The sequence below is a fragment of the Salvelinus namaycush genome, chromosome 11 (assembly GCF_016432855.1).
Source record: "Salvelinus namaycush isolate Seneca chromosome 11, SaNama_1.0, whole genome shotgun sequence".
Taxonomy (NCBI): Eukaryota; Metazoa; Chordata; class Actinopteri; order Salmoniformes; family Salmonidae; genus Salvelinus; species Salvelinus namaycush.
In genome coordinates this window covers 18,845,099-18,857,411 of record NC_052317.1, presented here as the reverse complement: position 1 = coordinate 18,857,411, position 12,313 = coordinate 18,845,099, and the positions used below count along the sequence as shown (strand labels likewise).

The window sequence follows — 12,313 nt, the reverse complement described above, 5'->3', positions numbered from 1 at the left end:
TTATTTGTGTACAACAATATTGTAGCATATACAGCGCATTCGGAAAGTATTCAGACCCCTTGACTTTTTTCACATTTTGTTACGTTACAGCCTTATTCTAAAATTGATTAAATAATTTTTTCCCCTCATCAATCTACACACAATACCCCATAATGACAAAGGAAAAACTGTTTTTTAGAAGTGTTTGTAAATTTGAAAGAATAAACAAACAGAAATACCTTATTTACATAAGTATTCAGACCCTTCACTATGAGACTTGAAACTGAGCTCAGGTGAATCCTGTTTTCATTGATCATCCTTGAGATATCTCTACAACTTTATTGGAGTCCACCTGTGGTAAATTCAATTGATTGGACATGATTTGGAAAGGCACACACCTGTATATATAAGCCTGTATATATAAGGTCCCACAGTTGACAGTGCATGTCAGCCAAAAACCAAGCCATGAGGTCGAAGGAATTGTCCGTAGAGCTCCGAAACAGGATTGTGTTGAAGCACAGCTCTGGGGAAGGGTACCAAAACATTTCTGCAGCATTGAAGTTCCCCAAGAACACAGTGGCCTCCATCATTCTTAAATGGAAGAAGTTTGGAACCACCAATTATTTTCCAAGAGCTGGCCGCCAGGCCAAACTGAGCAATCAGGGGAGAAGGACCTTGGTCAAGGTGGTGACCAAGAACACAATGGTCACTCAAACAGAGCTCCAGAGTTCCTCTGTGGAGAAGGGAGAACGTTCCAGAAGCACAATCATCTCTGCAGCACTCCACCAATTAGGTCTTTATGGTAGAGTGGCCAGACGGAAGCCACTCCTCAGTAAAAAGCACATGACAGCCTACTTGGCATTTTCCGTAAGGCTCCTAAAAGGACTCTCAAACCATGAGAAACAAAATTCTCTAGTCTGATGAAACCAAGATTGAACTCTTTGGCCTGAATGCCAAGTGTCACATCTGGAGGAAACCTGGCACCATTCCTACGGGGGTGGCAGCATCATGCTGTGGGGATGTTTTTCAGTGGCAGGGACTGAGAGACTAGTCAGGATCGAGGAAAAGATGAAAGGAGCAAAGTACAGAGAGATGCTTGATGAAAACCTGCTCCAGAGTGCTCCGGACCTCAGACTGGGGTGAAGGTTCACCTTCCAACAGGACAAGAACCCTAAGCACACAGCCGAGACAAAGCAGGAGTGGCTTCGGGACAAGTCTCTGAATGTCCTTGAGTCGCCCAGCCAGAGCCCGGACTTGAACCCATTCGAACATCTCTGGAGAGACCTAAAAACAGGTGTGTCAAGCTTGTAGCTTCATACCTAAGAAGACTCGAGGCTGTAATCCCTGCCAAAGGTGCTTCAACAAAGTACTGAGTAAAGGGTCTGAATACTTTTGTAAATGTGATATTTCCATTTTTATTTTTAACACATTTGCTAAAATGTCTACAACCTGTTTTTGCTTTGTCATTATGGGTTATTGTGTGTAGATTGATGAGGAATAAAAACAATTGAATCCATTTTAGAATAAGGCTGTAACGTAACAAAATGTGGAAAAGGTCAAGGGGTCTGAATACTTTCTGAATGCACTGTATATCTAAGGGGACAATGAGCATGGTTTTATTTTTTATATATAATTTCTCAAGTTTGATATTTTCAAACATTTCAAAATATTAATGTTAAGTAGGCAACAGTTGACGCTGTAATTTAGTAATTGTATCAACTGAAGGGTTATTAAAGTATTTAATCATATTGCCATCATTGTGTGTTTCCTAAAAGTCAGAGTAAAATTTCACTAAAAAGTCCATCACTACCATCTGTAGGTAAAAAGGAAGACTTGAACAAATCCAATCACAAGCTCTAAAATGGGTCCGTTTTTATGTTTCTAATATGAATGAACACAAGTAGGATTTTTTTTGAATGAATCACAATAGAGAAGCTGGAATAATGGTGATTGGTTATATTGTTTGAACTCTTTATTGCACAAAAATATCCTTTGAAAAATTCAAATTCATCATTATAACACATTCCTAAAACAAAGTATAACAACCATTTCTTCCCTCAGTACGACAGCACTATCTCTGGTTAAGAAATAGCCTGAATACTGGCATTGTGACAATGCCCTGTAATTTGGGGGAGTGAGATAGAAAGATTCCAAACAGCTTATTAGTATCCCGTCTTTCAGGCACAGGATATCATGGTGAACCGTTTGTAAATGCATTTCATGTTGTACAGTACAATGTACACAAGTAAGAGTAGGACAAAACCCAGAAGAACCACTAAGCCTGCCCTGGTCGTGAACGAGCTCTTACAACAACCTTCCTCCCTCTCCCCATGTTCCTCCCCCAACCCTGGGCTTCCCTCGTCAGACACAGGCACTGGAGACATCCCCTTTGTCTGCCCAGCCAGTAGGTGCCTACCTGAATGTTCACCAGGCACTGTAGCCCTCTCTTGGTGGTCTATAGACAGGTAGCAGGTGTTACTAGGCAGCTGTTTGAAGAAGACAGGTGTGTATTCTGGGGGGGATGGGACAGAGATGACGGCCATAATGTCCGGGTCATCTGGGAGCTGGGAGCTGGAGACCCCAGGTGGCAGGGTGGTGACAGAGCGACACCAGGGACAGCGCAGCTCACTCAAGCTCATCTTCATCTGGGTCAAGCACACAGAGCAGCAGGTGTGTTGGCAGTCCAAGAGCTTGGGCCTGCGCCGCAAATTGTAGTAGTTCAGACAGATTTGACATTCTAACATGGGGTTTTGTTGTGAGACAGGTTCCATAATCATGAGTTTGGTCTGTTGTGTCAATGACAGACACAAGATGTCAAACCACAAACAGTCTTGTTCCCTCAGTATGAGTATGCAGATTAGGGAACCATTGCACATCCAGAGGGAGACTCACAGATATTTCATGGTCTTGGTCTCAACTCCGCTCTTCTTTACAGTTGTGTTGACACAGTACTTAGTTAAATCCATGTCTGGCTCCATCTACCCTATTAGAGAGAAGACATTTGTCAAGTCAGTGTGTGATTCAGTAATCCTCATTAAATCACTCATACTGAAAAAGTCAAAAGACTACTTGGTCGTGTCCTGCCCTGTGTGTGTTGTGTGTCTGTGTCCTTCAAGACCCTGTGTATGACTATAAGGATATTAGTACAAGAAACCATTTTTGTCATTGAACAAAAAAATAAAAGAAGCCTAGATAATGAGCAAACCTGTATCTGGTATGGACTGGCAAGGATGTTGACCTCTAGATCTTTATCGCTCAGCAGCCTAAGGAGAAGTTCCTGCATGACGTTGCTGAAAATAGCTTAAGACAATCTTATGGGCTCAGTCCAGGTTGAAGTTTTTAGTTGAAGAAGCAGTCGAGAGTTACAGAATGCATGTCAGCCCACAAAACGTTTTCAAGTTCTTGCAAGTACTGACATACCAACCAAACCAGTTCACCAGGTTCTCTAAATAGGACACACGAGCACGGTCAAATTATCCCTCTAAATAGCGGCAGTAGAGATACAGTTCTGTAACCTGCCTTCCACAGTTACTGCAGTGGCCTATCCTAAGTGCTGAAGTTTGCAAAAATACAATGTACTTTAATTAGAGCTTTCTAAGACAAAGTCCTTGGACTTTTCATATGCAAAGATAATGCTTTGCCACTAACTTGAAATGGTTATATATAGTTGATAATCACCTGAAAATGAAAGTGGATGGAGCTGTAATTTGAAAGCAAAATATTACATGACGCCACACGTTACTACCATATAGCCTAAATCATGAAGTTAAAAAGTTAGTGTCTACTTTAAAGGCTATGTAAACACTGAATGCCATGAAAGGTGGTTGCATTTAACTGCCAATAAGGCTGTTTTCAAGGTCATTTCCTTAGTAGGTGATGTCAAAGGTCAGCATGTGGGAGGAATGGGAGCTCATTTTGTTTAACCTTTATTTTGACAGGGAGTCATGCATTCTCACAAAGCAATAACAACAATTTTGCTGTCCTATAAATCCAGTTGCCAGTTTCAATATAATATTTCAATGGTGTCCTCAGACCAAATACAGGTAACATTCACAAGTCTCTTTTTGATCCTTCAGAGTACTGTATGCAGGTTGAGTAGCACACACAAACATATTTTGAGACAAATAATTACACACAAAAGGACAAAAGAGATCATAATGAATTGATGTGAAGAGCTAGTGATTGTCAGAAACATTTTGGGGAGGCTCTCATTCTCAAAGGGTTTTGTAATAGCATCGTTTCATTCAGGTTGAATAGCCTTGTGTCATAATGCGCCCACCACCACACCTAGTTCCCCCAGGGGGTTATATATTCCACAAAACCATTCCAGGTGCATCTCATGGAGGGGCAGCAGTGGAACAGTGAGATACTGGACAAACTTCACTCCCAGAACTCAATCATATGTGGACACATTATGGATTATTTGCAGCTGCCAGGTAAGTGTCAAATGAGCATATCAATTATTTAGATGTATCTATATGGTATCTCTATGGGGTTATGTCAAGATGACATCTCCATGGGGGGGGGGCTATATAATTTAAAATAACTGTCCTTTTTCTGGCTATACTCTTCATGTATTTTGAATGGCATGGCAAGTTTTCATTTATGATATCTGTAAGTATGACAACTTATTAATGGTAGCATATCTATTTGAATAATATGTTAGATTCACATGGTATGCAAAAAAAAACATATCCAACATAGACCACTCGAGTGGCGCAGCGGTCTAAGGCATCACTACAGACCCTGGTTAGTTCCCAGGCTGTGTCACAACTGGCCGTGATCGGGAGTGTCATAGGACGGTGCACAATTGGCCCAGTGTCATTAGGTGAAGGTTTGTCCAGGGGTGTAGGCTGTCATTGTAAATAAGAATTTGTTCTTAACTGACTTGCCTAGTTAAATAAACAAAAATATATTGGATACAGGCCTAATGTCAAAATTCAAAGAATTCCACATGACAATATAGACATGTCAATATTGTATTGGATCATCATGTACTCTGGGTTTAATTGTTCCAGAAAGCATAATTGAAAATGCTAAACCAGGTGGGCAGGTTTTGGCAGAGAGTAAACAGCACAGAAGCTCATCTGACATCAACCCTCCACAGACAGCAAGTGACAACACCTGCAGCATAACCAAGGACTTCAGTTGCATCTACAGCAAAGGTAAAACAAGCCCAACATCATATGTGGGCATTTATGTATCTAATCCGGTTTCGGTATGAAAAATTACGGACAAAATCCCAAATTCCCGCGAGCTATTGCGTGGCTCCTAATCCATGACCAGATGTTTTATTTGTGAGGCTCCGTATCCGTGACTGCGCAGATCCTCGCAGTATCTCAGTGGATTGTGGGATTTCAATGATTTCTCATGTTGAAACCGGATTACGGTAGATAACTAAATCCACAAAGATGATATTCTAAATGTGACTAAGCAAAAAAACAGAAATAGCCACTACAATGTCAAAATATGATTTTGTTATGAGTTCTGTACCATTTGTTTGTGTATCCATCGTCATTCGCTAGCTAACCGGCGTTAGATAGTTTGCCAGCCAAGCAAACTCTGGTCAAGTCCAATGGAAACCGATGCAACCAAAGATTTTTTATAAAAACAAGATAGACCACAACCAGTCGTTTCAAACGTTAACAAATGAGTCATAGTAGGCAGAGCCAATCACGAGATAGCGCATATTTTCGTTAGGAAAGCCTACTCTGTCAAGTATCCGGGTGTTATAACTCAATTTGTCTATGCACTCTTTCTAAACAACGTTTTTTTTTTTTACTTTGGCAAATAGTAAAGTCTACTGAACTTTGTCCACTCTTTTGGTAACATATTCTATTTTGTTGAACAAAAAATTGTATTGAGATCAAATGTTTCATCGATGAGAAAATTTGCAGAATGTAGACAAAAAATGTCATCTCATTCCATCTCCCACTGCTGGCAACTAACCTTCCTCTCACTACCAAATTTGGTAGTAAGTGGAAACGACAAGCGAATGCTTCAGATTCATACATCTGGTGAAATATCTGTCTAATTGTTCTATCTGTAATGCAACCCTGCTGGCTAGCTAGATGACCAATGTTGACAGTGAGGTACGTCCCTATGAGATTCAAGGCTGTATTTTGATGGTTAGGGAGAAATCAACCACTAGGTGGTTGAGATGTTGTTTGTTAAAATGTTTTAAAAGCAATTCTAATTAATGCAACAGTTTGACAATGGATGAAGATACTCTAAACGTTTAGACATTTTAAAATCCATCAAATATTGACTGAATTTTATCACATAAAACATTTTACTGACATTGACATATATAATGACTGGAGTTCAGGTATTTTGATGGGAATTCAGGTATTCAATATATTGTAAAATCTCACTTTTTTTCTTAGGATGCACGCATATGTACATTTTGTAATGGTGTCAGGTATTTTTTTTTTTATATATTTTGTGTTAAAATAAAGAAAATGATATGTGCTACCTTTGCATGAATACACTGGGGGTATTTGCGTATATGACCAAATTAACATAAAGGGGTGGAATTTACCACAGGTGGACAACAATCAAGTTGTAGAAACATCTCAAGGATGATCAATTGAAACAGGCCGCACCTGAGCTCAATTTCGAGTCTCATAGCAAAGGGTCTAAATACTTATATAAGTAAAGTATTTTTGTTTTTTATTTCTAATAAATTTGCTTAAAAAATGTAAAAACTGTTTTTGGTTTGTCATTATGGGATTTTGTGTGTAGATTGAAGGGTAGATTGTGTGTGTAGATTGAAATAATTTAATACATTTTAGAAATGTGAAAAAAAGTCAAGGGGTCTGAATACTTTCAGAATGCACTGTATATATATGTGTGTGTGTATATATATATATATATATACACAAACAAAAATATAAACGCAACATGTAAAGTGTTGGTCCCATGTTTCATTAGCTGAAATAAAAAATCCCAGAAATGTTCTATATAAACAACTTGGCTGCAATTTAAATTAATCTCGTTTTCTGGTGCTCCTACAAACTATTGCAAGTTGGGAGCAATTACTACCATTGAAAAAATGAGCCCTGACCGTGTCCCTTTATGTTTAGATCTACTCCCTGCTCTCAGTGGTGAGGACACAACCAAATGTTTCTTCCAAGAGCTGGTGAACATTCTCCTCAGCTATGTCTGCAAGTCGTTCAGACGGAGCTCCAAAGTCCTGGACTTCCACCACCCTCACCAACTCAGAGAGGGCCTGGAGGGCTTCAGTCTGGAGCTCCCAGACCAGCCCGAGAACCTGGAACAACTCCTGGTTGACTGCAGGGACACCTTGAAGTATGGAGTCAAAACAGGTACCGTAAGAGCTGTTGACTGTTTTGACGAAAATTTACCAAAAATGTACTATAGGTAGAAAACATGTACTCCATGTACTAGTAAGTCATTGCTTCTGTCCAGTCAATGGCTGACATTATAGACATTATAGATTAGTAGAATGTTCCAGAATGTCCTCACTTGTCCCCAGGTCACCCACGCTTCTTCAATCAGCTGTCATCAGGGCTGGATGTCATCGGTCTGGCCGGGGAATGGCTGACGTCTACTGCCAACACAAACATGTAAGATTTACATTATCCCTAAGGTGTAAGATCTCATTTCTCGCTAAGCCCTCATGTTGCAGAATGACATTTGCCTAAGAACATATCTGACATTTACCAGAGAACAGTATGTATCAAGCTTCTCAGAGTAGTTGTTCTGATCTTATAGACACGGTGGATCTGATCCTGTATGAGCACTCCTACGCTGAGGCGTTTGACACGTACGGCCCCAGTTGACACTAGGGCCTACGGTGTGATCTGGTTTCTGGTAAATGTCATTCTCAAATATGAGTTAAAGTGTAAAACAATGTGTTAAAACCTTTTTTCTAGGTTTACTTATGAAGTGTCCCCAGTCTTCATTCTGATGGAGGACGTTCTCCTGAGAAAGATGCAGGAGATTGTGGGTTGGTCAGAGGAAGAGGGGGATGGTGTTTTCTGTCCAGGTACAGTGTTAGCTGCATTCTGACCTTACTATCAATACAAACAATGTAGTAAATGACAAACATACACTGTGATACAATTATCTTTGTTACTTCCATTGAATTGGTTAATTTTGTCCTCTTAATTTTGGATATATTGTTTAGTTGTTATGAAGTTGAATGAAATTATAAGATTAAGACAATCTCTTATTGAGATATCCATCTATAATACATGTATATATTTCCTCAGGTGGGACCATGTCCAATCTGTACAGTGTATTGCTGGCCAGATACCACTTCTTCCCTGAAGTGAAGACCAAAGGGATGACTGCTCTGCCCAGGCTAATCCTCTTCACATCAGCACATGTACACATCACCAGTATTCACGTTAGGTCATGCTTATTCATATTATCTATAAACTTGTACTGACAAATATTTTTCCCCTACTCTAGAGTCATTATTCAGTCAAGAAATCTGCAGCAGTTCTTGGGATAGGAAGTGAAAATGTTGTGCTGGTGAAATGTAATGACCGGTAAGCAAGGAGGGGAGAGTGATTGGCATTTGTTGATTGTGAACATTGACAATATCATCAGAGCTAAATGAGTGATTTCGTGTTTTTTACAATTCAAGGGGAAAGATGATCCCTGCAGAATTGGAGTCAAGTATCATTACTGCCAAAGATCAGGTAATGGATGAATGAGTCTGCTCTTGCCAAACTGAGGGATAAAGGGCTTTGTGAATTAAATACATGTAAGCATATATTTTCAGCCAGGGATGGATTTAGTCAAATTAGGATGAAACAGACACCCCCAACAGAATACGCTTAAATCAGAATTTCTGTTTACCAGTCAACAACATTGTCTGGTGCATAAAATGAGCTACCAGAGCTCCAATGTGTTGGCAGGGACTATTTCACAGGAACAGGTCAATACACTCATCATGATTCTTGTCATCTCTCTCTCTTCAGGGTTGTGTCCCATTCTACGTCAATGCCACAGCAGGCACCACTGTGTACGGAGCCTTTGATCCTCTCAATGCCATCGCAGACATCTGTGAGAGCCATGGACTCTGGCTGCATGTTGATGTATTTACCTTATAGCATCCATCATGGTTTACCGGACACAGATTTAGCCTTATCCTGGACAAAAAATATATTTTAATTGGGCATGCTTTAGTCCAGTACCAAGGATAATTTGTGTCTGGGAAACCGTCCCCATAAGAATGTGTTATATGTAAGCAGGGTTGGGGAGTAACAGATTACATGTAATCGCAAATTCAAGTTTGTTCCACCTGAGCGAGTCTGACAACAAGTCAGAGACCACTATGACGACACAATAAATGTGTTTGATGGAACGCTGGAAAAGAGCAGGAACAGGCTTTTGTGGGCTACAGTCCAAGTTATGTCTTCTAATGGTGGGACTGCTGTCAGCATTCAAATATTATCCAATTTGAATAAACGCTTGGAGGTAAGGATGACAACAGTGGTGTAGTCTACAGCGATACGGATATCACGTATTATTGATATCTACATAGCGCATTGATGTGAATCACACTGCTGCCCTCTGATTTAGCTATTTGCGCCTTACGGATTGTGGTTGTTGTGGATGGCTGTTCACAAATCTAAATGTGTGTTTGAACCCAATAATGGTTGAATTCAAGAAGTTTAAGTTGCCTATCAATCAGTTTTTGAAACCAATGGACAGACAGTGAAAAATGTGGTCTTGCAACAGCTGTATAGTGTGGATCCCAGCCTATGGAATAAATTGATTTTTTGCTAAATCTAATTCATGCTGTTAAAAAATAAATATATCCATAGGCCTAATGGAGACATGCTCAATCTCGTACACTTTTGATAGACTTAAAGGGGCAATCTGTAGTTGCTACATCCATTTCTGGACTTATAAATGATACATATATATATTTATATATATGTATGTAAATATATAATTTTATCCTATTATTATATGTAGTAGAAAGCGATGGGTTAGAAGAAGCCTACATAACCAACCCATAAAGTAAAATATAACATCATATATGGCCAGCTATGTAAACTTTAACATTGATTTATCCTGCAATAGATGTCGTTCAATTGGTAACATACATTTTTTTTCTTCTTCTAATATCACTTAAGGGGAAAGTAATCTAAAAGTAACTGAATGTAAACACATTATGTTACTGAGTTTGGGTAATCCAAAAGTTACGTTACTGATTACAATTTTGGACAGGTAACTAGTAACTAACGGATTACATTTAGAAAGTAACCTACTGTACAACTCTGTAAGATATAAAATATATAAAGATAAGATTGTATTTAGAGTAAAATTCTCTTTATTTCTTAACAGGCAGCCTGGGGCGGAGGACTGTTGATGTCCAACCTGCACCGTGTGAAACTACAAGGGATTGAACGGTAGGTACGGTAACCAGAGAGAACAGAGACTTAAGGACACCCAAAATCTACAGCTCTCCGAAAAGATAATAGATTTCTGAATTTCACTCTACCTTACAGCCAGGATCAATTACATTTTGGGGATACTGTTTCCATTCACAATTGAAGTGGAAATGGAATTGATGCCTTGATTGTATATTACATGCAGGTCTATTTGAATTATGTTTATTACAGAGCCTGGTCTGTGACTTGGAACCCTCATAAAATGATGGGTGCTCCGCTGCAATGCTCAGCCATACTGGTGAAGAAAAGGGTGTGTAGTCTAACGCTATGAATATAAAAAAATCAAGACTACCAAAACATTCCATCCTGTGCTACAATTTGCACACATGCATGCACGCATTCAGAAATACACATAATGTAGTCAGTGGTTTCTCACTCACAGGGCCTCTTGAAAGACTGCAATCAGATGTGTGCTGAATACCTTTTCCAAACTGACAAGCACTACGACACCTCTTATGACACCGGAGACAAGACCATTCAGTGTGGCAGGCACGTTGATGTCTTCAAGCTCTGGCTCATGTGGAAGGCCAAGGTATGTAACACACTCATATGGATTTTTTATTTTTTATTTATCAACTGGTCAATAAAACACATCTCTTCTTAGGGTTCAGAAGGCTTTGAATCACAGGTCAATAAATGTTTGGAAAATGCTGAGCACTTGTTCGACAAACTCAAACAAAAACCAGACTTTGAACTCGTCTTCAAAAGCAAAGTAAGTCTGTTTTTTAAGTCCCTTGAAGTTATTTAATAATTCCTCAGTGAGATGAATCGTTGTAAGCCTTTTATCTGTGATACATCCCCATGCAGCCTGAACACAGCAACGTGTGCTTCTGGTACATCCCACCAAGTCTGAGGAACATGCCACCAGGTTCTGAGAGGAACAGGAGACTCCATGAGGTAATGCTACACCTTGGATCTCTAATGTTAGTGATATATTAGATGCGTCTTATTTCAACCTTTGTGGTTCTTTATCCATTAGATACTGTGTATGTAATCATTCATTACTAGCACCAGCACATTATAACTTCAGTTCATACTCTATAAAGCTAAATAACTGTTTGATTTCTAAGGTGGCACCAAAGATCAAAGCCAAGATGATGGAGCAGGGGATGGCCATGATTGGTTATCAGCCGCTTGGAGACAAAGTGAATTTCTTCCGATGTGTCTTCTCCAACCCGGCCACACAGACAGAGGATGTGGACTACCTCTTGGAGGAGATCACTCGTCTTGGTCATGACATATGCATCAGGATTGAAACCGATTTATGAATCAGGTTGGGTGAATCAGGAATTAGACCACTTTATGAATCAGATTGTGGCTCAGATCAACTTTAAAACATGCGTTCAAATGTTTTATTGCGTAAATATTCATTTTTTTAAAATAAATATTCAAATATTATTTGTATTTCAGATTATCAGATAGTTATACTGTAGTCAGTTTATTTCTACATATATTTTGTATACAACAATATTGTATCTAACAGGACAATGAACATGGTTTAATTTTTTAAATATAATTTCTCAAGTTTGACATTTTAAAATATCAATGTTAAGTAGGCAATAGTTGATGCTGTAATTGTATTAACCGATGGGTTATTAGAGTGTTTAACAATCATATTGTCATCGTGTGTGGCCTAAAATGTTACATTTGACTAAAATGTCCAACACCATCTGTAGGGGAGGACAAAGAATTGAACAAATACAATCACAAAGCTCTAAAATGGGTCAGTTATGTTTTTCAGGTCAATTAACATAAGTACATTTTTTTTGCTTTTGTACTGCATGTTGTACAGTACAATGTACATAAGAGTAGGACAAAACCCAGAAGAACCACTAAGCCCGCCCTGGTCGTGAACGAGCTCTTACAACAACCTTCCTCCCTCTCCCCATGTTCCTCCC

At 39.3% G+C, this 12,313-nt stretch overlaps 2 protein-coding genes across 2 annotated transcripts; one reads left to right on the top strand and one right to left on the bottom strand.

The window, feature by feature from the left end:
- Nucleotides 1-2,156: 2,156 nt before the first annotated feature.
- Nucleotides 2,157-2,953, bottom strand: LOC120055257 (E3 ubiquitin-protein ligase RNF152-like). Its single transcript, XM_039003143.1, has one exon. It carries the CDS (start codon nucleotides 2,853-2,855, stop codon nucleotides 2,157-2,159), a length of 699 nt encoding a protein of 232 aa, XP_038859071.1. The 5' UTR covers nucleotides 2,856-2,953.
- Nucleotides 2,954-4,393: 1,440 nt separating this feature from the next.
- Nucleotides 4,394-11,683, top strand: LOC120055256 (glutamate decarboxylase 1-like). Its single transcript, XM_039003142.1, has 15 exons — nucleotides 4,394-4,415; nucleotides 4,998-5,144; nucleotides 7,065-7,307; nucleotides 7,478-7,568; nucleotides 7,878-7,990; nucleotides 8,217-8,332; nucleotides 8,419-8,498; nucleotides 8,597-8,651; nucleotides 8,934-9,050; nucleotides 10,309-10,373; nucleotides 10,587-10,665; nucleotides 10,798-10,947; nucleotides 11,020-11,127; nucleotides 11,223-11,312; nucleotides 11,486-11,683. The coding sequence occupies exons 1-15, from the start codon at nucleotides 4,394-4,396 to the stop codon at nucleotides 11,681-11,683; spliced, it is 1,674 nt and encodes a 557-aa protein (XP_038859070.1).
- Nucleotides 11,684-12,313: the final 630 nt, after the last annotated feature.